This window comes from Corylus avellana, chromosome 5 (genome assembly GCF_965113065.1).
Source record: "Corylus avellana chromosome 5, dhCorAvel1.hap1.2, whole genome shotgun sequence".
NCBI classification, from domain to species: domain Eukaryota; kingdom Viridiplantae; phylum Streptophyta; class Magnoliopsida; order Fagales; family Betulaceae; genus Corylus; species Corylus avellana.
Window position 1 is genome coordinate 12,656,994 of NC_142494.1, and position 27,718 is coordinate 12,684,711.

General features: G+C 36.9%; 3 protein-coding genes and 1 long non-coding RNA gene across 7 annotated transcripts; 2 read left to right on the plus strand and 2 right to left on the minus strand.

The window, feature by feature from the left end:
- The first annotated feature begins 1,132 nt into the window (after positions 1–1,132).
- LOC132183044 (uncharacterized) lies at positions 1,133–2,253 on the plus strand. The gene is made up of 3 exons (XM_059596440.2): positions 1,133–1,239; positions 1,399–1,484; positions 1,568–2,253. The coding sequence occupies exons 1-3, from the start codon at positions 1,144–1,146 to the stop codon at positions 2,130–2,132; spliced, it is 747 nt and encodes a 248-aa protein (XP_059452423.2). The 5' UTR covers positions 1,133–1,143; the 3' UTR covers positions 2,133–2,253.
- Positions 2,254–13,274: 11,021 nt separating this feature from the next.
- On the minus strand, positions 13,275–18,773 carry LOC132181445 (uncharacterized). Of its 4 annotated transcripts, none has more exons than XM_059594671.2 (5): positions 18,497–18,773; positions 16,718–16,890; positions 15,583–15,681; positions 15,335–15,486; positions 13,275–13,943 (listed from the first exon to the last, which is right to left on the minus strand). In XM_059594671.2, exons 2-5 carry the CDS (start codon positions 16,886–16,888, stop codon positions 13,556–13,558), a joined length of 810 nt encoding a protein of 269 aa, XP_059450654.1. In that variant the 5' UTR covers positions 16,889–16,890; positions 18,497–18,773; the 3' UTR covers positions 13,275–13,555. The 4 variants fall into 4 exon arrangements, with proteins under 4 accessions (XP_059450654.1, XP_059450655.1, XP_059450653.1 ...); XM_059594672.2 differs by having other exon boundaries at positions 18,485–18,773; XM_059594670.2 differs by having other exon boundaries at positions 16,718–16,896; positions 18,485–18,773.
- Positions 18,774–21,109: 2,336 nt separating this feature from the next.
- On the plus strand, positions 21,110–22,386 carry LOC148585797 (uncharacterized). The gene is made up of 2 exons (XR_015912057.1): positions 21,110–21,320; positions 22,223–22,386. It is a non-coding gene; the product is annotated as an uncharacterized LOC148585797 (long non-coding RNA).
- A 546-nt stretch (positions 22,387–22,932) lies between these two features.
- Positions 22,933–25,164, minus strand: LOC132181858 (small ribosomal subunit protein uS15-like). The gene is made up of 4 exons (XM_088516763.1): positions 25,075–25,164; positions 23,830–23,940; positions 23,592–23,730; positions 22,933–23,120 (listed from the first exon to the last, which is right to left on the minus strand). The coding sequence occupies exons 1-4, from the start codon at positions 25,162–25,164 to the stop codon at positions 22,933–22,935; spliced, it is 528 nt and encodes a 175-aa protein (XP_088372889.1).
- Positions 25,165–27,718: the final 2,554 nt, after the last annotated feature.

Here is a 27,718-nt window from a genome sequence, read left to right on the forward strand (position 1 = left end):
TTCTATTAGGATTTTTCGTTAAATATTAATGTCAAAATTTTCAAAATAGTGTTGTTTTTTTAGGAAAAACTTCAGAAAACCTTTCTAAACTTCAAAATTCCCAAAATATTGCAAATATGTTTATATATATATATATAAACTTCTGGATCTTTATAATTTTGGTTGTATTTTTTTTATATTAAAAAATGAGTATTTTGGAAAATTTGACAAAATTTAACAAAAAATTCTAGCGAAATTGAATAATTAAAAAATAAAAATAAAAATTAGATACCCTTAATTGAGAGTTTTTTATTTTTATTTTTTTTGACATGTCTGTACAGGAGGGGAGAGGGAGATTTGAACTAACAACCTCCGCTTCATAAGGCGTGATCTTCAGCCCATTGAACTAGTCTTTGAGGATTTAATTGAGAGTTTTTGAATTTTAAATTAAACAAGGGCGGGTCTACTTTTAGGAGTGGGGGATGAATGTCCCCCCAAAAGTTTTAAAATTATTCTCCTTAGAATATATGCGTTTTATAAACTGAAACTGAAACATGGGGTATTTTGCAAGATAAAGGTTACGTATTAATTGCAAAATGCCATATATATATATATATATATATATTCTCGATCATTTGTCAATTGCTGGTTTTCAAACTCAAAAGGCAATTGATTCTTATTCATGAGATACAAGACAAGTCACTACTGGGAATCCCTCCACAGGGAAGAAGTAAGAGGAAGTGGAAGACAAAGTTGTTCCGGCGCCGTCAAGTTGAGGAATTATATTTATCTTTTTGTAAGCTCCACTGGTGAGGTATAACTTTTTATTATTCCATACCTAAACTACCGACCACTTGTGTAGGAAATTGTAGTATTTAAAAAGGGCATTGTAGTAATTAAGGAAAATAAAATGAAAACCAGGAACCCTATTCTTTTCTTTTCTTTGTTGATATATATAGAATTGATTCCTTGGCACGAGGCAGGAGGCAATTGATGAGCATCTTGATCGAAAGGGGGCAAAGTATCCTGCATGTTTTACATAAGAATATATAAGACAGAAAAGCAAAAGCAAGAATGAAAGTATTTATTCACTCCACCTCCACACGTACACATAAATGGAATAAAATGAATATAAAATGGTAATAAACGTTGATCTGGTGATCGATGATCTCGAGGGAGGAAAGCATGAACAATTCCACCAGACGAGGTCTTGTGAATTGGTATTCTACAAGTCCAAGGGGAGCTCCTGCTACAAATTATGTCAATCTCTATCTCTATCTCTATCTCCATCTCTATCTCTATTATTATGTGAATGTATATGTGATTCTGGATTACTACGTACTACTTCGATCTCCTTAATTCTCTATCTCTCTATATATATATAATCTGTTTCTTTTTGTGTACGTACGTGATGAGCAGGATGTCTGGGCAGGCCCGCTTAATTCATGGGGACAATCTCAGGACAGAATCACAACTACTGGGTCCTCTGCCTTAGTACCCGCCCGGTAATCTATTTATTTTTTCAGGAATATTTTCACCAATCCATCAATAACCCAATTTATTTATTATTTTTGTTGTACGTACGTAGCCTTTCAGGACAAGCTCTCTCGGCGGGGCCCAGACAAATGAGCCAGCTGGTTTCCCCTCCAACTCCAGGATTCACAGGGCAACGGAATTCGCAGGAGAACTCCAGATTAATGAAGCGTGATGATCGTCAGAAAAAGTTCAGGAAAGAAATATACAATCCTACCCCGAAGAGGATAACAAGGAGGCTTAGCTTGTACTACAGAGACAATAATGCGAAGAAGAACAACTTGAATCATGAAGCGGCGAAAGGGAAAGAGAATGCAGAGGATGAGGAAGATAATAAGAGGTGTCCCATTTGCTGGGAGGATTTTGAGGAAAGAGAGGAGGTGACGCTAACCCCATGCAATCACATGTTCCATGAGGGCTGCATCATGGCTTGGGTCAACACCAATAGTCACTGCCCACTGTGTCGCTATGCTTTTAGCGACCAAATGAAAGAAACTACCTCAAGCCTAAACAACAACAACAACAACAACACTATTTCATATGCGGCAACCACTGGAATTACTGCAGCAGACCTAATTTATATAATAACTGCAATGGACGATGCTCTTCAATGGGGCTAATTAACATGTGTACGTTTGATCTCAAGTACTATCTATGGCAGGTATGGAATGGAATAATATTCCAATGAATATGATCGATGAATTATACAATGGAATGAAAACACACGATTACAAGGATCAATTTAAGTGCTTCATTTTATATGACTAATTCCAGGTACCCATGCCTTCCAAATTAAATTATGATTGAAATTTGCATAAAAATAAAGGATCGATCATCCAAGTTGTCAAGCCCCACACACCCTTTTGCTTCCCAAAGTGACTTTTCTTCTCCCAAAATCTCCACCGTTTGTCTTGATCATTTTAATCATACTCGTCCCTTCCACCTTATTGTATTAGAGAATTCACAATGGAAAAGCAAAATGTTGTTTTTATCTAAAATGGCTCTTCAAATTTGTAAAAAATTCCCTACATTGGATTAGCAAAAATAAAAAGGTAAAATGGATATTTGATTAGAAGAGGAAAAAATAAAAAATAAAAGAATAAAAAAAGTTAAATGTAGCTGCATTTTTCAAGTAAGCTATTAATAATATTATATTATTGTTATTTACTTTCTTTGGTATTCTAAGTCTATTAGGTTAATCTTTTCTTATTCTACTAGGTCTGTATTATTAGCCTATATATAGGCCCCTTCTGTACATTATACAGTGTGATTCAATATATAACCTTATTTTCAACATGGTATCAGAGCACAGGTTTTGAATCACTTCAAATTTTTTCCGCATCTAAATTTTTTTTTTTAGCGCCGCCAGTGTTATCTGGCGAATCCTTCCCTCTGTCCCTCACGATTCTCTATCTTCTCCTTGAAGTTTTCAGCGGATCACTATACCGCTTAAAAGCCCGGAAGACAACCGTCATAGAGTCGCCGCACACATCCCATCGGAGTTCTCACACGCCGCCCAAAGTTTCAGCAATTCCGCCACTGCCGTTCCACCACCGGCCGCCACGATGGTCCGATTGCTTCTCTTAGCCCACCAATCGATAGATCTACTCCTGGTGACTCTAGAACTACAACCAGAATCCAATTCCAGCCAACCACGCACCCTCACGCGCCACTCATAGTTCTGCGCGTGAGATTCACGCGCCATTCGCCGCCTCATCCAGTCGCACGTGCTCCACATGCGCCTGTCACTCCCACTTGCCACGTCAGCCCTAAGTGCCAAGTCAACCCTAAGTGCCACAACAGCCAAAGTGCCACGTCTGCCCTAAGTGCCACATCAGCCAAAGTGCCACGTCAGCAGTGCCATGCAAGCAGTACCAAGTCAGTCCTTGCCACATCAGCATTGACTATTGACTTTTGCCATGGTTGACTGTTGACTTTTTTGTTGACCTTCAGAGTTGACCAGATGCTTTCTTACCTATTGTTTTCGTCCTGATTTCATATTTGTGGTCTGTTTTTGCTTTTGAGCCTTCTAGATGGCACAAAACGAGATTCTTAATCATGTTCAAACTGTATTGGATGGCACAAACTATATGGTGTGGTCCTAATCTATGCGTAGGTTTCTTAAAGGCCACAAGCTTTGGCTTTATGTGACTGGGGAGGTCAAAAAGCCAATTAAAGGGGCTTCTGAGTCAAATGAGGCTTTCACTACTCGTCTTATTGACTGGGATAACAAGCATCATCAAATTCTTACATGGTTTCGTAATACCACTATCCCATCTATTTCAGCGCTTTTTGGAAGCTTTGATGAAGCAAAGGGTGCTTAGGATATGCTTGCTTCTTGTTATTCTTCTGTAGATGGTGCTCACAAGTATCAGCTTTTGTTTGAGCTTTTCCATCTGAGGGAGGAATCTTATTAGAATATAAATGATTTTCTTGCTCGCATGCAATTTTTGTGGAACCAAATTGATGTTTCTGATCCTACTTGAAAGGATCCCACTAATGCTGAGATGTATGTTACCCGTAGAGATCAACATGGCCTTCACCAATTTTTGATGGCCTTGTGTGATGATTTTGAGCCTGTTCATGTGCAACTATTACATCGTTCTCCTCTTCCCACTTTGGACACTGCCATCTTCGAACTTGTCTGTGTGGAGACTAGATCGCAGACTATGTGCTCTCAGCCTAGTCATACAATGTTGGCTGCACCATCCTCTGGCTCTTCGTTATTCCAGCGAGAGCATTATGACAGGTCAAGTACTCCTCGATTCCCTCCTAAATATCGCGATAACAACTACTGTCGCTATTGTTGACGTCGAGGGCACACGATTGACAAGTGTTGGCGTAAGGAAAGATCTAATGCACCCACAACAGTAGTTGCTCATACTATGAGTGGTTTATCTCCAACTGCTTCATCTCCAGCTGCTCCCTCTTCAGTTGCTCCCTCTGGCCACGCATCAGGATCCAGTGTCACCCTATCTGCAGCTGACTTCGAGACAATAGTCAACCAGGTCGTCCTATCTTGTTATGGTAATGCATCTTTCTCTGTCCTCTTAGTTTTGCCAAGTACCTCTTCTCCTTGGCTCTTTGACTCTGCTTGTTACAATCACATGACACCTCACCCTACTTTCTCTACCACATCTGTACCATCACCTCATTCCTCATTGATTCGCACACCTGATGGCTCCATTATGACTGTTAAAAATATAGGCACTATCAATACACATTCCCTTTCTATTCCTGAAGTTTTTCATGTTCCTGAATTGTCCTTCAATCTTCTTTCTGTTGGCCAATTGTGTGAACTTGGATATGGAATTGTTTTTACTTTTCTGGTGTCATGTACAGGATCCTTGAACGAGTCAGACCATTGGGACCGGGCATAGAATTTGGCGCATATTCAAACTCTCATCCTTACATCTCCCCGCCACAGGCGTCTCTGCTGCTGCCTCTTCGTCATCACCATCTCTTGTACTTTGGCATTCGCGTATTGGTCATGCATTTGCCTCTCGTGTTCAACTTTTAGCTTCACTTCAAAGGGTTTCTTAGGTTCAGTTTCCAATAATTCTTTTGATTGTAGTTCATGTCAACTTGGTAAACAACCGGCTTTGCCATTTAATAATAGTGAGTCTCATGCTACTGCTTCTTTTGATTTAATTCATTTTAATGTTTGGGGACCTTCTCCTATTGCTAGTATGAGTGGTTCACGTTATTTTGTTATTTTTGTTGATGATTTCTCTCGTTACACTTGGGTGTTTTTAATGAAATCTCGTTTTGAATTATTGGACATTTATTGTACTTTTGCCAAAATGGTTGAAACCCAATTTCCAAAACCTATCAAAGCTTTTTGTTCTGATAATGCTTTAGAATATACTCAACATGATTTTCAAGCTATTCTCAAACATTATGGCACTGTTCTTCACTTGCCGTATCCAGGCACCTCACAACAAAATGGTTGAGTTGAACGTAAACTTAGGCACATTTTAGACACTGTCCGTGCTCTTCTCATTTCCACATCTATTCCTACCCCGTTTTAGGGTGAAGCCACTCTTATGGCTGTCTACACGATCAATAGGTTGCCTACCCCTATCCTTGATAATTGCACTCCTCACAAGCGGTTGTTTGGCTCTATCCCTTCATATCACCATCTCTGTGTCTTTGGTTCTACTTGTTTTGTTTTACTCCAACCTCATGGGTGCACCAAACTCGAGCCTCGTTCTCGGTTGTGTTGTTTTCTTGGATATGGAGTAGAACAAAAGGGCTACCGGTGTTATGATCCTGTATCTCATCATCTTCGCATCTCCCGTCATGTAGTTTTTTGGGAGCATCAACTATTCCATGAAGTCGGAAAATTCAGCATGCCATCCGTCCCTTCCTTTACTACCCTTCTTGAGTCTCCTCTTTCTCATACTCCCACCACCAATGTCTTGCCAGAGTCTCTCTCGCTCGAATTGCAGTCATCTAATGCCCTCAACACTACTTTGCTTGCGTCACTAGGTTCTGATGCCCTCGACGCCGCTTCGCCTATGTCCCCAAGTTCTTCGCCTGCCTCCCTAGGTTCTGTTCCATCCGAGGATCCAGTCTGCACTCCACCACTTGACCTTCATCAATCCACCCGAATAAGATCTCTCCTATCTCATTTACAGGATTTTCATTACTTTCATGCCTTAGCTACCTTGCATGAGCCTTACTCCTTTCATAAGGCCTCTACTAACCCTCTTTGGCAGGCTGTGATGAAAGAGGAACTTGATGCTTTACATAAGAACAATACATGGGATCTGGTTGACTTACCTCTTGGAAAATCTGTGGTTGGGTGTAAGTGGGTTTACAAAATCAAGACTTGTTCCGATGGTACTATTGACAGATACAAGGCTCGACTTATGGCCAAAGGTTTTACTTAGGAATATGGTGTGGATTATGAGGAGACTTTTGCTCCAATTGCTCACCTCTCTTTTGTGTGTGCTCTGTTGGCTGTTGCAACCTCTCGACATTGGTCACTTTGTCAAATGGATGTCAACAATGCCTTCCTTAATGGTGATTTAAGTGAAAAAGTCTATATGCAGCCACCTCCTACATTATCTCATCCAACAAACAAGGTTTGTTGTCTTCGTCGAGCTCTATATGGACTTAAGCACCTCGAGCATAGTTTGCTAAGTTTAGCACCACTATCTCTCGCCTTGGCTACTCCATCAATTCTTATGATTCAGCCTTATTTATTTGTCGCACAGACTGGGGTACCATACTTCTTCTACTATATGTTGATGACATGATTATCACTGGAGATGATATCACTGGTATTCAAGAACTTAAATAGTTTCTTAGTCAGCACTTTGAGATGAAAGATGTTGGCCCTCTTAGCTATTTTCTTGGTCTTGAGATCTCATCTTCTTCTGATGGTTATTATTTAACACAGGCCAAGTATATATCTGATCTGCTTTCCCTCTCACAGATAGTAAGATTGTCGACACACCAACTGTAACAATCCTAAGTCCCTTTAGAGTATTTTTTAGTTGACTCGTAGATTTTTTTTTTTAAAAAAAAAGGGTTGGCTTAGGTTAACAATGAGAATGGACAAATTAAAAATATATAATAATAATACATAATAATAATAGTAATAATAATAATAATAATAAGTAAATAAAATAAAAGAGTTAAATATAATAATAGTATATATATATATATTGAAGCCCAGCCCTAGGCGCCGACTACCAAAAGAAAAAAAAAAAAAAAAAAAAAAAAAAAAAAAACCCTAAGCTCCTTGAAAACCTATTTCCTCTGATCTTCTACTCAGCCTATTTAAAGGAGTGAAACAAGCTTGCCGCACACCAAGAGAGAAAGAAAGAAAGAAAAAAAAAAGAAGGAACTTTCCTGCCGCTCACTTTTCCCTCGTCACGTTGCTCTCCCTATGTGTGTTAGGTATGGCCTCACAGAATTGCTTTTCTTCATCTGATATATATATATAATCGTTAATAGCACAATTTTGAGTCAAATTTCAGCATCTTACCTTGGTTGTCGTGTAGCCTTGTAATGGGAAAGAGATTGTCTTCTTGTTTACACCTCACGTGCAGCTACATATATATATATATATCTAGTGATTTGAAGGAATTATAGATATATATACATGAATACTTTAAAGTGTATATATATATATATATATAATGAGTTGAAGGATTTCAAATATACATACACCTGATTGTTCAATATATTTGGTAAAGTTATATATATATATATACATATAACATGCTAACGGACGTGTATATATATATATATGGTATTCAAGTTGTTCACCTATATATATAGATGGGGTAGTGGGCAGTGTAAATATATATACATACATATATATATATATATATATATATATATATATATATATATATATATATATATAGTATGAAAGAACTTAAAGTATATATACATAAAGGAGTACTACTAAATAAAATAAATTCTGAAAATTTTATGAGAAGATATACCTAAATACCTAAGTAAGTTCATTCTCAATTTATTAGCAAGCCAACTCATAATAGTAGTAGAATATTTTGTGGTGACGTGTATGAAGGTAGTAATGTGTCTGTATTTCCTTCAGGAGATTAGTTAGCAGTCAGAGGAAAATTTTACTGCAGTCAAGAGGTAAGTGAATTTATTATCCCTTCCATAAAAATTATCATGTCATGCTATTTATGCAAATTTGTTTTCAATTGCAAATGATTATTTTGTTTATATTATGGAATTTTGCTACATGCATGACAAGTTTGAGAAAAAGAAATATTGTGAAAATAGTGATGTTTCTAAAGAGAATTTTGAGACAATGACCATAAACCCTCCTACATATTGCCCTAGAGAAGTACAAGCAATGAGAAAAGAATGTTATAAAATGAGGGCACATGTAGGGAGGAGTGTATTTTTGGCCCAAGAGAAACAAGAGAAAAGCTCGGTACCGATGCTAAGGATGGAGGCGCAACCGCTGAAGGAGGCTTTGCCAGAAGGTGGTTCCATCATAGTTTTATTTTTTTGCCATGCTGAGTGCACCCAGAGTTAATCGGCTGGCCAGGGGACGGGGCTGCGGCCACAGTATCTCATCCCAGGTCGCAAGGACCGCGCAACCCTAGTATATGGGGGTAACAGTATACATGGGCCCTAGTATGAGATAAAAACTCATAAATTTTATTGATGAAAATATATTTTAATTGCTTTCTGTTTTCTTTAAAAATATACTGGGAACATATGTAGTTATGAGTTCCATTTTTCGAAACGGGACAAGGAGTAAAACTGCTCATGGCTGTGGATTTCACTTACTGGGCCCCCTTTGGGCTCATCCGTTTTTATTTCTTGTTTCAGGTGGTGACCAGGCTGCACTAGGAGGCCGGAATGGGGGCGGGCGTATTTAGGATTTCTTATGATTTCATATTAGTCAAGTTAATAAGTGCGTTGGCACAGTTTTCTTTCAGAAATTGATAGATTTATTTTAATAAGGATATCTATCTCGTTGTGAGACATATTTCTGTTAAACAAGAATATTTCAGTTTGGTTATTATTTTTAGACATGATATTCTAGACTTTCATGCATTCATTGTTATACTAGTATTGTTTAGTTGATAAACCTTATGGATCTTTGCAAGTAAGAAAATCATTAACAAACCTAACCCTAACGGGATGGGGATGTTACACCAACTGAGCTTAATACTCGTCTCACTCCTCATGATGGTGAGTCTCTTCACGATTTTACCTTATATCGGCATTTAGTTGGTAGTCTTGTCTACCTTATTGTCACTCGATCTGATATCTCGTATGCTGTCCATCAGATTAGTCAATTTATGGCTGCTCCTCGCTCCACTCATTTCTCAGCTGTCCTCCACATTCTTCGGTACTTGAAGGGGACATTATTTCATGGGCTTTATTTCTCCTCTCAGTCTCCTCTACAACTGCATGTAGGGGTGGCAAAATGGGTACCTGACACGACCCGATTACGATCGCGGGTACCCGTTACACGATTAGCCAATACCCAGACACGACCCGTTTAGCTAAACGGGTAATCAGGTTTGACACGATTATGACACGAAAATAGCCGGGTAACCCGACACGACCCGTTTTACCCGTTTAAAATAACCGGGTCTAATCGGGTAGATACAACCCGATTACCCTAAACTATAAAATATAAAAAATAAAATAAATAAAATTCAAAATTGTAATAATAATACTAATACAATAATACATCAATATAGTCAATGCAAAAAATTGAGTTCCAAGAGATTAAAGGCTTTAATAAAGGATAAGAAATATATATATATATATATATATATATATATATATATATATATTGGAAATTAGTTACTGTAATTGACAAATTGTACTCCAAAATAAATTACTAAACTCATAATTTCACCTAAACTTAAAAGTTAAAAGTTAAAAGAAGTAAGTTCATTTATTAAAATAGTCCACTTATTATTTAGTCCCACATGTAACAAAAGTGTTAAAAAATTAATTTAAACAATGAAAATCATAGTTTTCTTGTTGGCTTTCTCTTTTGTTGGTAATTATGTATTAACTTATTTCTTGAAGCAGGCTTCCTTGTCCCCAAAGGCTGAAAATGGTAAAGTAAGTCTTAAAGTCTGTACTTAAAAAAAAAAAAAAAAAAAAAAAAAAAAAAAAAAAAATTCCAGGTCTGGCGGGTCGACCTGCCAGACACGAAATTTCCGGGTCTTAATCGGGTAGACCCGATTACGACCCGAACCCGATTAACCCAAACCCAATACCTGTTTTTTCGTGTCGTGTTCGTGTCGGATTCGCGGGTCGTGTCAAAATTGTCGGCCCTAGCTGCATGCTTATATTGATGCTTATTGGGCGGGTGATCCGACAGATCGTCGCTCTATCACTGGTTACTGTTTCCTACTTGACACCTCGCTTATCTCTTGGCGAAGTAAGAAACAGATTGTTGTTGCTCGATTTAGTACTGAGGCAGATTATCATGCTCTAGTTGACACTACCGCGGAGCTTCTTTGGTTGCGATGGCTATTACAGGATATGAGTGTCTCTCTTTCTTTTGCTACTCCTATATACTGTGACAACAAGAGTGATATTCAGTTTGCTCATAATGATGTTTTTCATGAACGGACAAAATATATTGAGATTGATTGTCATTTTATTCGTCATCATCTTCTTCAAGGCTCACTACAGCTTCATTCTGCTACGTCCCGTGATCAACTCGCAGACATCTTTACAAAGTCACATCCTCCAGGGCGTTTTCGTGATCTTGTGTCCAACCTCAAGTTGGTCTCTCGCACTCCACCTTGAGCTTGTGGGGGGTTATTAATAATATGATATTATTGTTATTTACTTTCTTTGGTATTTTAAGTCTACTAGGTTTACCTTTCCTTATTCTACTAGATCATTATTATTAGCCTATATATAGGCCCCTTCTGTATATTATACATTGTGATTCAATATACAACCTTATTCTCAACATAAGCCATTTTATTTTGTTATTTTTCTCACCTGTTTTCTCTTTTTCCTAAATCTTTTTCCACTTTTCAAGGGGTGATTGGTTGTTTTTAGTGTTTTTTTTTTCATGGAACTGGTTTTTTGAATTAAAATTAATAAAAAACTAAAAATAAAATATTATTTTAATAGAATAGATAGAAATATAGCTAATCCGATATAGAGACATCTAAAAATCCATTAGCTAATAAACTAGATAAAAGTGAGTTTTGAGAAGCTATTTTACATAAAAATTTGGCTCCTTCATTGTGAATACTCTTAATTGCTCCCAACAACCACGCTAGCTATTGCGGATTACTCTTCTCACGCCCAAATGCCAATGGTAAGATTTAGCCTTTCAATCTCATCCGTTAATTTGTTAATCTCATGATGAGTTGCTATTGCACACATTATACGACCCGGATCCAGCTTTTCACTACCGCATAGATGCTGTTATCGCAAATTGTACCATTTTGGGTTTAGTAAAAATAGGTCTTTGTCCTAAGCGGTGCAATTTTAATAAAATATAACTCTTGCCCTATAAGACTTACGCCGTTACACCAATGGCTGGAAGATCAAAAAGCTAGTTGAGTTTTGCAAGTTGAAGGAGAAATCTCTGAGCAAAAGAGAAGAAAATAAAACACAACGTTCTGGAGATGCATTTGCGCAGATGGCAGTGAGCCTTGTTGCAGCATGCAATTCTTTTTTATTTGTGCTCTCTTAAAATCAATTTCAGTGTTTTCTTGGTCAAGGACGGACATTCTAAACTTTAACACTTTATGTTAAAGAGAAATATGTAAAGACATACATACCGGACCAGAATCCTATCTCGAAGTGAAAAACAGCAATTGGAGCACCCTTAAAACTGTTAATTTGCAATAAGTTTAAGAAAATGTATAAGAAAATGTCTCTTTTTACAATCACTTAGAGGACTCCTGGTGATGGTAATTTATGAACTTTCACATTGTTTTCATCATTGTTCAGAAATCAGTGCTGACTCATTTTTTAAATTTCTTCCCTTTTATGGTTCTCATGTTTTGAGTTTGCGGCAAAATTCATTTAAAAAGTATGTCATGTAATCTCGAACAAGAGCACATAGCATGTTAGGTAATTATTCACCGTGATACTCCTATGATGATGATTGGGGGATGGTTCCTACAAATTTTCTTGTCATTAGCTACAGAGAGGTCTGAGACGCATGAGAAGAAAAAGTAATTTCACAAGCTTTCCATAGTTATATTCTTGTCATAGGAGGAAAGGGGATAAGGATAATGGGGGAGAGGGAGAAAGTGAAATCATAGATTAAATTAATTATCATTTTTTTTTTTCAATTCTTTTTGTGTTTTGCTGCACACCCAATGATTTTCCTTATTTCTAGGAATTTTAAATCTTGATGTCAAATTAAATAGGTGAAACAATTTGGCATCTTATTTTGGAATCATGATTTGGTTATGAAGTATTTGAAATGCCTTTTATAATTCCACAAATTATACCCATTAAGCATGTTCTGTCTCTAGAAATATTACAAAGTTCCACTCAATAATCTTCGCCATATTGAAATGTGATTGGTAATTTGGTTTGTTACTAAGCAAAACTAATCATCTATAATTTGGTCGGGCCACTCTCTTTCTGCCTTTTAAAATTTGAGTCAGAATGATTTTCTTCAATACTTTTTTATCTCTAGAGAGCTGCATTGTCTTTCCTAATTTGCTTAGTTTTCATGATTTTCTTGTTATTTTTTCTTTTTCTATCTGAGCGTTTCTCTTGTATACCTAGATTACGCCTTTTGCTTTTTAATAATATTTTGATTACTTATTAAAAAAAAGAAAAAAAAAAAAAAAAGTGCTGGGATGGAGTCACATTTTTGGATAACAAACTGTTTCTTTAAACAAACTTTGGACTGTTCATTTAGGTGAAATTTTGCTAGATGATGAATAATCATGCTTGTGATAGCTCATAATAACATTTTCCCCTTTCCTTTTGCTTAGTAGGAGGATCTTGTTTGTTAAAAATTAATATACTTTAATTGTTAATATAAATACATGCAAGAGTCACCCATTTTTGAGCATTTGAGAGTAACAGTTATAGAAGATATGATATATTTGATACATGTGCGAGGACTTGCTGAGCATGTTAGGTTAAGCTTGAGCTCAGAAGCACAGCTGCTTTTTGTGGATCTTGAACATGATCCTCCAAAGGTTGGTTCCTGCTGTAGGCTACTAAGGCCCACCTTGGCTCTTATGCATGCATGATTAGGTAGTGAAGAACCATGGAGAGCTTTTCGTATGCTCATTGAATAAATAGAATAAAATCACAATGAATTTGAAAACCATGTACCCATCTTCTATTCATCGACGAATTTCTGCTTAGGTGTGTCTTCCTACTTCCATGTATTCACTGCTTCTTCCAATGTTTACATATTACATTTCCGATAACACCACAAACAGCAAACATGCCAAAAAGAGAAAAGTTCATAATTGTTGAATATTCTGGGAGCAAAGAGCAGCCAATTGATATAAGATCGAGAAAATTGCTATGAACACAAACTGTTTCTAACTACAGCATAAAAGAAAGCAAGTTATATAAGCCAATTAACACTAATGTTGCCAAGCCATGTGAAAAGTGGAAACTGAGCCAAAGCAATAAAGAGCAAGAGATAGTGGTGCCTGCTCGAATCATAACTCCTCACTTCTGCAAAGAGGACTCTCTTCATCGTCTTCACTAAGAAGATACCCATGCATAAGCAGGTCCAAGGCATTAAAGCATAGTACGAGTATCCCCATATTATCTTCCCGAGGACAGCCAAACACATTCCTGTGAAAGTATATCCTGCATAAGCCACAATGTCCAGCAAGGGTGCCTCCCCACTACCCAGTGAAAGCAATGTCACTTTCAGAAGTGCGACTTGCAGAAACCACCCAAGCAATCCCTTGATAAACAACCAGTTCAGAGCTTCTGGGCTAAACCTGGCAATAAATGAAAATGTTTTAGAAAATGTGCAGACCAAGAAGAGAAAAAGGAAATAAAGGAGATGGAGTGCTGAAACATTAAGAAAATGAAATGATTTGATTTCAACATTGTATCAAGAAAAGGAGACAACACCAAAATAATAACTAAATAACAAAAATTGATGTCACAAAACGGAATTCGAAAAGGACCATGAGGAAGTTCACGCAGCTTCTGCAACTGAACAGAAGGATAATTCTAGATTCACTCAATTGTGAGAGGTGGAATCAACCAACACTTCTGACGAGAAAAACTTTTATCAAACCTATCCAAGCTTTATGATTGATTGCAAAGGCAAGATTCTGCCCCAATAACATGCAGGTCTTGAAAGAATAATGACCAACCAGTAAAACAAGGTGGTCTGGCCAGCGGACAAGGCCCAAAGCTGCATCATACCCCATTTGGAAAAGGGTCTGGTAAACATGCGGTACCCCAATTCACAGTTCCAGAACCTCTCTCCCATAGGCCATTCATTAACAGAAAGAAGATAAATCTATACATATTTAGAGAACCTGTGAACCACTTTTCTAGCTCTGGTAAACATGCGGTACCCCAATTCACAGTTCCAGAACCTCTCTCCCATAGGCCATTCATTAACAGAAAGAAGATAAATCTATACATATTTAGAGAACCTGTGAACCACTTTTCTAGCTCTTGTTTAAGAAGAGAGAGAAGAAGGGGGGGGGGACAAAACAGAAAAATTGAACCCCTAAACACAGCTGGGGTGAAGAAAAAAGAAAAATATGCTTATACTTGGTCATAATGGCTACAGTGTTACCATTGCAAACAGGCAACCACCTCTGACCACCTCTAGCACCATACTGCCATCACTAGTACGTCTTCACTGTTGTTTACAAACTTTAACCTTTACAGTATATCACTTAAGCTTTAAAATGCAGTGAAATTCTTATTTGGGGAGGGGGGGAGGAAGAGAGAGAGGGAGAGAGAGATGATATAGCTCCCAGAACTGCCATCAAATAGCCTGAGTAAATAATGCCATATTTACTGTCAATATTAGCACTTTGGAAATACTCAGATTTATTTTGGAAGCAAAGACAATAATCAATTCTATTTAATTTGTGTTGATTCCAATAATCAATCTGAAAAAAAAATCAGCTTCCAAGGAAAGGAACTTTTTCTATGCTGACTACTTCATACAACGGTATGCAGTGAATTAGGATTATGACCACAAGATCATCAAAATGCAATAGTGAAAAATATAGCAATTAGACATAAGCATTGCTCACTTTAATGCTAACAGAATTAGGGAAAATAATCAGTTTCATGTGATCTGAAATAAAAGAGGAAGATGACTACAATTACATAAATATTAGAAACAATATTCACTTACTTTCCCTGAAGACCCAATGAGAAGCCAGCAAGAACAACATAGGTACCAAATGCCATAAATGGAATGTAGAGGTCTGGCGCATTTATGTCATAAATTGGGGGTTTATAAGAGAGCCTGCCACCTACTGGCTCAGTTATCCGTGTCCAATGGCCCTGAAGACAAGGAAAATAAGAGAGAAAGATGTAACTACTATAGAAGGAAAACAAAATGGGTCAACTAGAGGAAAACAGAATGTGAATAGTGCCTACCCTGTGCAGGAATGGAAACAGAACAACCTTCAATTTGTTCCTCACATAGTGGTCATTCACTTGGAAATAATATTGGGGATCTGAGAAGTACCGACTTATCTGTTTCATTTGTGCACAAAATATCAAAGATAAAGAACAAACAGGATCAAGAATGCAATCGAAAAAATGCTTTTGCACAAGATAGCCCAGAAATTTAAGGGACTGACTCTAGGATTTTTATGACTTTTATACAAGGGGCTTGAGATGTCCATCAACAATGAAAGAGTCAAATATATTTTTCACATAATAAATCCAAAATTTCAAAATGAAGTGGAAAAGAGTAAATGGAAACCTAAAATAACACAGCTAGAAGTAAGGAGTAAAGAAGGGGGTGATTGAGTGTATGATCTTAGATGGGACAGAATGGCTGAAACATGTAAGTGGCTAGACTCAATTAATTTAAAGGATCTACTAATCCAATACTAATTTAAATAAGATTAGAGCTTAGTTGAGCAATAGCTGTAGTTGTAAGTAGCCTTTTAGATATGTATATGGTATTCTCAATAATTGGTTAAGAGGAAAGGCAATCACATATTTTGATTTAAAAATATATACATATAATCCCTCCATCCTATAGATAGATAGTGGGTTTCCTTTTTATGTTGTCCCAAAATAGATGAAGGTTTTAAAAATTGAAAGCATTTATCCATTTAACTTCCCAAATCCCCTTAAATTTGAACCCGTGTTTCTTGGCCCATCTAAGGGTATTTTAGAAAGTTCTTTTTCCATTAACATGCATGTTACTTGCAAAGTTTCAACTACTATGGGACTGAATGAGTAACAAAAAAAGAGAATTATCATTTTATGTTAAATTTACGGTGATGTCCCCAACTACCTATGTGTGTATTGAACTGCTAGATAAAACACAATTAACTAATCCAAGATGGAGCATCATGCTACCCTTGAATGAACAGTTTTGAAAATAAACTTCAAATTTTGCTAATTCTGAAGATCCCTAAATCAACTAAGATCCTGTCATATAAAAAAATATAACTTGGAGCACATACATGACAACATCCAAGTTATCATGAATATTATTTTCTTTCAAGCTTAAACAATAATGGTATCTTAGATCATAAACTTATGTGCTACTTACATTGCTTTGCACATATTCAGAGCTCGATCCTAAGATTTTTTCTCCATATGCACCCAATCCACCTCGGATAAGCCCTGAACCAGCTCCATAAAAAGCATTTCCAAATGGATTAGGCTGAGAATTTGTTGGCGGTATTGTCACCCCAGCCTGGCTTCCTACATTGTTGTACATTTCTGTAACTGAACCAAAAAAAAAAAGTTTACTATAGCATCCAAAAGGATAGATCAAGAAGAAGCGCTGTTTGGCCATAAGATTCTTATTTGAGTCATCTAAAGAGGCCATATTGTGAACTTTTAGTCAATTTTGTTAATGCCAATTAATAGTCTGTACAGTGTCAGATAAAAAATCAAGCATGAAGACTAAAAGCTTCTTAACCCAGGTGTTGCAACCAGAGAGCTATTCCATATTTTAATTGTTAAACAAAAATCTATGACAACAAAGACAAAGAGAACAATAAAGCTGGGGTTGATCTGTGTTCATAGATTGTTCAAAAAAACAATCAAAAATAAACCTACAGCATTGATATTTTTCTTTTGAGTATGGCCTCTTTAGATGACTCAAACAAATTATGAAACAAACATTCTCTTGTGAGGTACTTCAAACAAATTTAAGTGCTCTATTCCCCTACACCTACAAGGACAACATTGAACTGGATGTTTGTTCAGAAAAAAAGGGTAAACTCAGAGAAGGGACATCAAATAGCCCAAACCCAAAACCAGGCACTAAGCCAAGCCAGTTTATGGCCAATTTCTTTATTTGGATTCATTAAGTAAATGAGGAGAAAAACGAGATTTTTGCTCTTTTTTGGGCAGGGGGGTTGTGTGGTGAAAGGAGAATCACAACCAAAAACATGGCCGAAAACATAAATAATAGATTTCAAACACTTTAATGGTTTGTAATCCACAATGAACATGAACAATCAATTATATCTGATGGCATGCACCAAATCAAAACCAGGGTATCTAAACCAAATCCTCCCTAATCTGGGACTTCAAAGGTGGCCAACAAATAAAGTTACAAGCCCACAACAGTCAAGTAGACAATCCTATAAAAGGTTTTCTTTTCTTATACAGCTGTATGTCATCCCTGCGGCTGTCGTCCTCTACAAATTTTTCCCCTAAAAATTTTTAAAGGTAACTACTTCTAGTAAATGTTTTTGACCACATCTGGTCCACAAGCATCTGGTAAAATATTGGTGAACCATTTCTTTCTAAGTTTCAATGTATGGCCGTTGCTCCAGTTCAAAAGAAGGATATGGAATGTAGATATCTGATACTATCCCATCTAGGGGATGTAAACGAGCCGAGCTTGGGCGAGCTTGGCTTGTCCGGGCTCGGCTCGTTTACTTTGAGGCCAGGCTCGAGCTCGACACGAGCCTAGAAATGTTGCTCCAGCTCGGCTCGATAGGGTTGGAACCCTGCTCGAGCTCGAGCTGGTCTATTTTGGTCGAGCTCGAGCTCAAGCTCGATTAATTTTGGGATGTATATGTACATGCATTTGGCAAAAATGATTCAATCCTAGAATTTATATTATGTGAAAGACCAACACCCATCTGTTTAATAAGACGAAGATACTTTTTCTGCTCTAATTTCATCAAACACAAACCATGATTCAGTAAAAAACAGAAACCCCAATACCTATCTATCCAAAAATATTTACACATTTTTCTGGGCAACCAAACAAACACATCAAACGGCAAAACCCCAAACCACCCACCACCCAAGAAGAAACGGAGAAAAAAAAAACAAAAAGAAAAGAAAAACCCACAAATCTTATCACCTCCTCCGCCTCCGATCCGCGGCGTACTGCGAGAGTGAAACGACCTCCGAGAGCGGCGTGGACAGCGGGGTTGGCAGCGGCAAGTTCCTGGAAACCGGGCACGAGCCGTTCAGCTTCAGCCAGGCGTCGAGGTGTGTGGTTGCTGCGGTGGTGGAGGTGGTTGCTGTTGGGGGCACTCGGGGAGTGGTAGGAGCGGCAACAGAGATAGGAGGCGAGGAGGATGGTGGAGACTCTGAGAGGAGAGTCGAGAGAATGGACAGATCAGAGATGATAGATTTAGGTTAAATTTGGGTTTTCTAATTTGCAACAGTTGAATTTGGAAAAATAATTAAATTTTAAATATTAACGGTTTGATTAGTTTTACTAAAATGCTTATCCCATGTGGCTGTCTTTAGATATGGTGTGCTTGTTCAATATGATCCATTGATTATATATACGTTTTCAACATTTAATATTACTCTTCAAACTAGATCAAATAAGATAAGTTTACGGTGTCTCTGTTACACCATATACATACTTCGTAGTAAATGCTTGATAGCTGTCATCCATTAATACCATCAAACGGCTATTAGATCATTAAAACATTTTGGACGGCGAGAATCCACTGACAAAGCGCATGCATTACGGAATTAATCCTGGAATCTATTCACCTGAAATTAATCCTCTGTGTGCGTCTGATAGTGAAACCGGTTCCATGCAAGCATAGTAGATGATCTATACTGTTTATTAGGATCTTGACTTTCTTATTCAATTTAGAACATTAGATTAATAAGCTTATTATGTCATGTGGAGCACCATATAATTCTTTCAAATTGGTTTACACTTATATACTATAGATTAAATTCAACGGCCAAGATTAAATTCAATTAAATTGGTCGGCTACGATTAAATTTAATAAAAAATTCAAAATTCAAAATTTAGGAATTAGGAATAAAAATTGTGTTATGTAGTATTATTTAGGGTTAATTTGTTATTTCAATTTCAATAATTACGATTTAAAAAATTGTATTTTTTTCAATCGCGTTTTTTTTCTTTTTTTTTTTTTTCTTATTTTAGATTAAGTATTTTTCAAATCACAACGTAAGACGCTTTATGTCACACACTGATCACTATTATCATAATACATATAATATTATTTAGTTAATATGTTAAAATGTTAATGCTTAACACGGGTCAAGTATATAACGTCAATATTAATATATATTGTATCTTATATGTGAACATTTATATACTTATACAGTTATATGATTGTATCATTATCTAATTTATATGGGTAATGGGTCAATGTTAATTCTTACAACTTATATACTTATATTATATGTTCTCATTATCACGATTCATGATATATGATTTAAATTCAAATTGTTAAGTTTTTACTTACCGTAAATTGTGATTATAATGTATAAATTATAAGAAACATATTAGTTACTTAATTATTAATCATTTAATCTAATAGTAATACTCAAACAGTCAAACTTTAAGTAATAAATTCATAATTATCTAATGGTCATACACTCATACTTAAATTTTATGATCATATTATCTCACAATTAATATTAATATTATCTTAGATCTAAGATCATGTGATACATCATATATGTTTTATAAGAATAAAGTATATAATTATAATGTATTGATTAAATAACGCAATAACTTATACAAATGTACCATATGATTATATAATGATTAATGATTATGTGATATACCATATACTATTCAAATTTCCAAAGTATAAACTATCTAATTATAATATTTGTATTAAATGACACAATAACTTATATGGTTGTACTATATGATTATATCATATGATAAAATGATTAATGATAATATCATATATTTCTTATTATTTACTATATATATATATATATATTATATATGTATACATTAATATATATATATATATATATATATATATATATATACACACACATATGCATAAATAACAAAAAAACAAAGGTATATAATATATTTGTTATTATTGAGTAAATGAGTAATGTTGACTATATATTGTTATTTGTTACTTAATAAAAAATATACGAGCCAAGTCTAATAAGCGAGGCGAGCCTTATACGAGCTTGCTCACGAGCTTAGCCGAGTCAAGTCAAGCTTGCTTTGTTTAATATTCAAGCCAGTATTTGTGTTCATGAAACGCTTCATTTAATATTCGAGTCGAGTACGAGCCGAGCCCGAGCTTGCTCGCTGTAGCACCTCAGATTTTGAAAATCTTATTTTAGAAATATTAATTTGATGCTATGATTATATTAATATTCATATTAGGCAATGATGTTAATTCTTGGGAAATTTATGATATTACCGAGAGTGATAATTAGAGAATGGTAATTGGTAATAATATGATAGTAAAATGGAAGGTAGAATAATCAATGGTAGGTATAATAGTAGATGGAGATTTATAGATGGATACTAGTAGATGGAGATTTATAGATAAGTGCTAGTAGATGGAGATTTATAGATAAGTACTAGTAGATGGAGAATTATAGATAAAGATTAGTGGATGAAGGTTTATAGATGAAGATTGGTAGATGGAGATGGTTTCCTATAAATAGAGTCCTCACCCTTCACAAATTTCACCACTCCACTCCCTTCTCTTCCACATATTCTTCATTCTTCCGTTTTCTACTCGGTCTTTCTTCTTTCTGAAAGTGTTTACACGAAACAGAGAGAGAAAGGGCGAGACAAAGCGTTGCAAGAAAGAAAGAACACGAGAGAGAACGGACTTGAGAAATTAGTTTGAAAGATATACTAGTAGTGTTAGTCAGATTGGAGCAACTAGATCCTTCAGACCACTTTTAGCTTCAGTCTAGAAGTAAGTAAATTCACTACCCCTTCTAAAATTACTTCATGTCATGCTATTTATTCATTCTTGTATCAAACTGTAAATGATTATTTTATTTACCTGTCATGGAGATATGTTGCATGCATAAAGGATTTCTAAAAGAATTATTTAGAAAGTTTCTATTTCTTTAAATGCTTTCTAAGTACACAAGTTTATATTTGGAAAAGTTTCCATTTTTTAGAAAAGAAAGTTGAGAAAATGATGATGAATATAAGAAAGAAGAATGATGATAAACCCTCCTACATGTTGCCCTAAGATTCATCAAAAGAAGTACAAAGAAAAGTACAAGAAATGAGTTAAATGTTTATGAAATGAGGACACATGTATGGAGGAGAGTATTTTTGGCCCCAAGATAAGATGAGATGAGTTCGGTACCGATACTCGGATGGAGGCGAAACCACTGAAGGAGGCTATGCCAGAAGGTGGTATTCCATCAACATGACCGTTGAGTGCACCAAGAAAAGAGTTAATTAACGGTCGGGCATGGCTGAGGCCACAGTTCAGTGCCATGGTCACAAGGACCCGCAACCCTCGTACACAGGGGTAATAGTGTACATGGGCCCTAATATGAGAAAATGATAATATAATTTCAACGATGATATACTATGATGATTTACAATGATGATTTATAGCGATGCATTATGATGATGATTTATAAAGATGATTTATGACGATGATCTAATATTAGATGTAATAGTACGTATATGCTACGGAAGATGCAACCGTACATACATGTATTATTATGGCTGGATGTATATTTAATTATGAAAACAATTTTCAAAAACTGATAACAAGGAGCAAAACTATTTATGGTTGTGGATTTTACTTGCTGGGCCCCTTTGGGCTCATTCAGTTTTATTTCTTGTTTTCAGGTAGAAAGGACGCTGGAATAGAAGGCCGGAATGGGGGCGGGAATAATTATTAACTTTCAAAGTCTTTTCATATCAATTATTGTAATAATATGATATTCCGCAACTAAAGTTTAATGTTTTCTAATCTCGCTTGTAATAAAATCTCTTGAATAATGTTTTATACATTTATCGTATCCTTTAAAATTAAGTACTCTGATAGACCTTATAGATCTTTGCAAGAACTTTTGAAAAAGAAGAAAAGTGGCAAACTCAGCCTTAACGGGCTGGGGATGTTACACTCGCGACACGCTTCGCTCACTTAACAGCCCTAATCCCATCCAAATATTCTAATCATAGGAAGGATGGGAGACTATAGTCTCATTCAAGAAACCATGACCATTCCTCTACCTAATCCCTTACAACCCCACACCCCCTTCCAAAAAAAGTGTAGGCAAATAAATGCACTTGGCGATAATTTCTATCTTATCTTCAACACAATAGATGTTACCTTGCAAATCATACAAAATGAAACTCACATACTATAATTCAAATATACAATATATAGAACAAATTAAAAGATAAAAGTTCAAATCAACAAGTTTAGATTTCACATAAATAGAAAATAGAAAAAGCAATATCATAAGGATCCTAATTCAACCACAGTAATCAACCAGTTCTATATGTGAACGCAAAGCATTAAGATTATCAAACACATAATCTTGAGAGACTTACTATTTCCAGACAGGAGGAAGCTTCTTTGTTTTTTTGTAGTAGCGAGCAAGCCTGTGAATCCTGCTCTCAACCAGAATCAACCTGAACTTCGAATCCTTATCCTTCCTGTTCCTCTCAAGATGCTTCGGGATAGACACTGCCTTCTTGATAAAATGGTACAGATCCTCCGGAATTTCAGGTGCAAGGCCTAACCAGATCAAAATAAGAAACAATTAAACAAACCAAACAAAAAGATACAAAGAAATTCTACAACAAAAACGAAAAATCCTAATGTGCCCCAAACTAGAATCATATGTTACTTGAAAATTATATAAATAGAATCAAAGCTTTGAATCTCACCATTTCCATTAAAGAACCCAACAAGAAAATAGGTAAAAATAACCAATTCCCATGCTAGCTCGAGTCCAACATCTTGGGGTCAATCAACTAATGTCTTCAGTAAAACAAGTAGAAACCATACGAAATCAATCACGTCTTATATCTATCACTTTCATATCATCACAATTCACACAGAGCATATAACTTTTTTTTGGTACACCAAATGCTATTAAGAATATATGTCGCCAAAAAATTCCCATTCCATTACGCCCGGCCCACATTTTCTCAGAATCCCAAACAGAGCTTAAACCCATAAAAGAGATTGAAAAAAAAAAGGTACCGTGAGCCTTGAGAATGCAAAGGATCTTGCTTCCATTGATACTCCTCACTTGAGCAATACCATGCGAGTCACAAAGAATCACACCGATCTGCGATGGTGTCAGACCTTTCTTCGCAAACTTGCCAATGTTTTCCTCAACCTTAAAACGTAACAGCCCAATTCAATCATCATCAAAAGTCAAGAAAATAAACACACACATTAACACATATCACTCAAAAAGTTAGGTTCTTATCCATACATCCTGAGAAGAGATCTTGAGCCGGCGTGGAGGTTTTGGGGCTGTCGGAGATTTCTGGAGGAGTTGGGGCTGTTGGCTTCGATCTCGCTCTCGTCGGTGACGCTCTTGTTGCTAACGTTGTCGTCGTTGTCTAGTTCTATTGCCAGCGTGGAGGTTTTGTGGCTGCCGGAGATTTCTAGAGGAGTTGGGGTTGTAGACTTCGATCTCGCTCTCGTCGGTGACGCTCTCGTTGCTGACGTTGTTGTCTCTATCTGGTTCTGTTGCTAACGTTGTCGTGTGGATTGTCGGTTGTTATTGGTGCGGTAAGCGTGGACTGTCGGCTTACTGTTAGTTTTTGGTGCGGTGAGCGTGGAGTGTCGCATTCTTGGTACGGTGAGCATGGATTTGGGCTTGTTGTTTAAGCATTCTTGGTTCTGGTTTAGTGCTTGCTGGGTGGGTTGCAGTTTGGACTTGGGCTTGCGGCTTGGGCTTGGTGTGGTCAACAATCATCAAATTAGGATTGCTATTTGGCCTGCTTGGACTTGGGCTTGTTGGGCTTGGGCTTGGTTGCTGTTTGGGTTGCTAATCTGGTGGGCCTGTTACTCCTTTATCAGGTTTTATAATTTCTAATTTTTGATTTCATCATGTTTTCTAGCGAGACTTTTGGGGTCCGTTTTACTGGAAAAAAATTATTTTGCTTGGGAATTCCAGTTTCAATTATTTGTTACGGGAAAAGAGTTGTGGGGCCATATTGATAGTAGTGATCTAGCTCCTACAGAGACTAAGGAGTTGGCTAAGTGGAGGGTCAAGGATGCACGTATGTCCTAGATCTTAGGGTCTATTGATCCTCTTATTGTGCTCAATCTGAGGCCTTATAAGACTGCAAAGACTATGTGGGAGTATTTGCTGAAGGTTTATCACTAGGACAATACCGCACGCCGTTTTCAGTTGGAATATGAGATTGCTAGTTACACTCAAGACAATCTCTTCATTCCAGAGTATTTTTTTGGTTTTCAGAATTTGTGGGGAGAATTTTCTGATATGGTTTATGCGAAGGTACCTGCTACATCTCTCTCTGTTGTTCTGGCTGTTCATGAGCAAAGCAAGAGAGATCAATTCCTGATGAAATTGCGATTTAAATTTGAGGTTACTCGCTCAAATTTAATGAACCGAGATCCTTCTCCATCTTTGGATGTTTGCTTTGGAGAATTATTTCGCAAGGAACAACATCTTCTCACATAGGCTACGTTCCAGCAAGATTCCAACCCGAATCCAGTAGCCTATGCAGCCTATGGGAAAGGGAAGGGTAAGGATATGCGCAAGGTCTAGTGTTTCAACTGCAAGGAGTATGGTCATATTGCCGCCAACCGTGCAAAGAAATCTTGCAACTACTGTAAGAAACCGGGCCACTTTATCAGAGAATGTCCCACTCGGCCTCAGAATCGTCAAGCTACTGCCTATCAGGCTTCAGTGAACACCTCTTCTACTCTAGTGATGTCCTCAGCTTCTTCGTCTGCGGCCGGATCAACTGTTCTTACTCTTGAAATGGTCCAGCAGATGATCATGTTAGCCTTTTCCACCTTAGGGCTCCAAGGTAATGGTACTAGTTCGTCTAAATCTTGGCTTATTGATTCTGCTGCATCTAATCATATGACCAGATCGTCTGATACTCTTTGCAATGTTTGTCCATATCATGGTTCATCCTATATTCAAGTAGCTAATGGGAGTCATTTAGCTATTAATGAAGTAGGAGATATCAATCCTTCATTCAAAGATGTTTATGTATCTCTTGGACTTTCTAATAGTCTTATTTCAGTTGGCCAGTTAGTTGAAAAAAACTATGATGTCGATTTCTCTTGTGACAGTTGTCTTGTGCAGGATCAGATGTTGAGGAAGATACTCGCGAAGGGGCCTAAAGTGGGCAGACTATTTCCACTACACTTTCCATTCCTAATTGTTTATCTTTGGCTTGTATGACAGTTAACACTCCGAACGAAGTATGGCACAAACGTTTGGGTCATCCAAACTCTGTTATTCTGTCTCATATGTTAAATTCTGGTTTGTTAGGCAATAAAGAACGTGTTTCTAAAAATTTGTTATTTGACTGTTCTGTATGCAAACTTGGTAAGAGTAAGACTCTTTTGTTTTCTTCACATGGTAGTCGTGTTGTAAAATGCTTTGATATTGTGCATAGTGATGTATGGGACACTTCTCCTGTAATTTCTCATGCTCGATATAAATATTTTGTGACATTCATAGATGATTTTAGTCGGTATACGTGGGTCTATTTTCTTCGGGCCAAATCTGAGGTCCTATCTGTTTTTCAGACCTTTGTAGCATATATTGAGAACCAATTTTTTACAAATATTAAGATTTTGAGGTCTGATTCTGGTGAGGAATACATGTCCCACAAGTTTCATGATTTCTTACACCACAAAGGAATTGTCTCTTAGCGTTCTTGTCCATATACTCCTTAGCAAAATGGGGTGGTGGAACAAAAGAACCGACATCTCTTGGACATTGTTCGCACCTTATTGCTTGAGTCCTCTATTCCACCTAAATTCTGGGTTGCGGCATTATCTACTGTAGTTTACTTAATTAATAAACTGCCCTCTCAAGTCTTGAATTTTGATTCTCCTTATTATCGATTGCATAGTCAGCATCCTAGCTATCTTAATTTGCATACTTTTGGATGTGTTTGTTTTGTTCATTTACCTCCTCATGAACGTCACAAACTTTCTGCTCAGTCTGTTAAATGTGCCTTTATGGGTTATAGTATTTCTCACAAAGGTTATGTTTGCTATGATCCTTGTTCTAACAAATTTTGTATATCTCGTAATGTTGTTTTCTTTGAGAATCAATGTTTCTTTCCTACACATGTTGTGTCATTACCTGAGATTAGTATTCTACCTTGTTTTGATGAATTGCCTCATCTGCCTGAACGGTTCAAACAAGGAATTGTGTATACTCAACGTTTACCGACTTTGCCCCTTCCCGAGACTGATCCTTCATCTGAAACTATTCCGACAACTTCTCCTCAGATTCACCCTCCATCTGAGGCAGTTCCTAAGTCTGGTCCTCGACAATCTGCCAGAGTATCACGTCCTCTTGATTGGTATGGTTTTTCCCACACTTCTTTTAATGCTACTTTGTCTTCTATTTCCATCCCTACATGCTTTTCTGAGGCTGTTAAATATGAATGTTGGCGAAAAGCGATGGATGAGGAACTTCGGGCTCTCTAGGACAATCATACATGGGACGTGGTTTCTTGCCCCTCTAATGTTAAAGCCATCGGTTGTAAATGAGTTTACTCGATTAAGCTTCGCTCTGATGGGACTTTGGATCGGTATAAGGCATGATTAGTTGCTTTTGGGAACAAGCAAGAATATGGGGTGGACTATGAGGAGACATTTGCTTCGGTAGCGAAGATGACCACAGTGCATACGGTTATTTCTATTGCCGCCTCCCAAGGCTAGCCACTTCACCAGATGGACTTTAAAAATGCTTTTCTTCATGGTGATCTCAAAGAGGATATTTACATGACTCCTCCTACGAGTTTGTTTTCTTCTCCATCTGCCACTGTGTGTAAGTTATGGCTTAAAACAGGCTCCCCTGGCATGGTTTGAAAAATTCAGGTCTACGCTGCTTCGCTTCTCCTTTGTCCAAAGCCAATATGACTCCTCTTTGTTCCTTTGCAAGACTCTGACTGGTCTCGTTCTTTTACTTGTGTATGTGGATGATATTGTCATTACTGGCACTGACTCCAGTTTGATTAACCATCTCAAGCAGAATCTTCAGACTTCTTTTCATATGAAAGACCTTGGTCTGCTTACGTATTTTTTGGGGTTGGAGGTGCACACCGATTCTTCAGGTATATTCTTGAATCAACACAAATATACCTTGGACTTGA

Bases quoted from the DNA above. Each gene is read 5' to 3' on its own strand.
- LOC132183044 (XM_059596440.2), top strand. From the start codon at position 1,144: ATGATCTCGAGGGAGGAAAGCATGAACAATTCCACCAGACGAGGTCTT. The intron at 1,240-1,398 runs GTCAATCTCTAT...CGTGATGAGCAG, and splicing joins GAGCTCCTGCTACAAATTAT to GATGTCTGGGCAGGCCCGCT. The intron at 1,485-1,567 runs GTAATCTATTTA...GTACGTACGTAG, and splicing joins TCTGCCTTAGTACCCGCCCG to CCTTTCAGGACAAGCTCTCT.
- LOC132181445 (XM_059594671.2), bottom strand. From the start codon at position 16,888: ATGTACAACAATGTAGGAAGCCAGGCTGGGGTGACAATACCGCCAACA. The intron at 15,487-15,582 runs GTAGGCACTATT...CCTTGTCTTCAG, and splicing joins TGTTTCCATTCCTGCACAGG to GGCCATTGGACACGGATAAC. The intron at 13,944-15,334 runs GTAAGTGAATAT...ATTTATTGCCAG, and splicing joins TCATTGGGTCTTCAGGGAAA to GTTTAGCCCAGAAGCTCTGA.
- LOC132181858 (XM_088516763.1), bottom strand. From the start codon at position 25,164: ATGACCATACTCCTTGCAGTTGAAACACTAGACCTTGCGCATATCCTT. The intron at 23,941-25,074 runs GTTGGAATCTTG...CGACAACGTTAG, and splicing joins GCATAGGCTACTGGATTCGG to CAACAAGAGCGTCACCGACG. The intron at 23,731-23,829 runs GTATGGATAAGA...TTACGTTTTAAG, and splicing joins TCAAGATCTCTTCTCAGGAT to GTTGAGGAAAACATTGGCAA.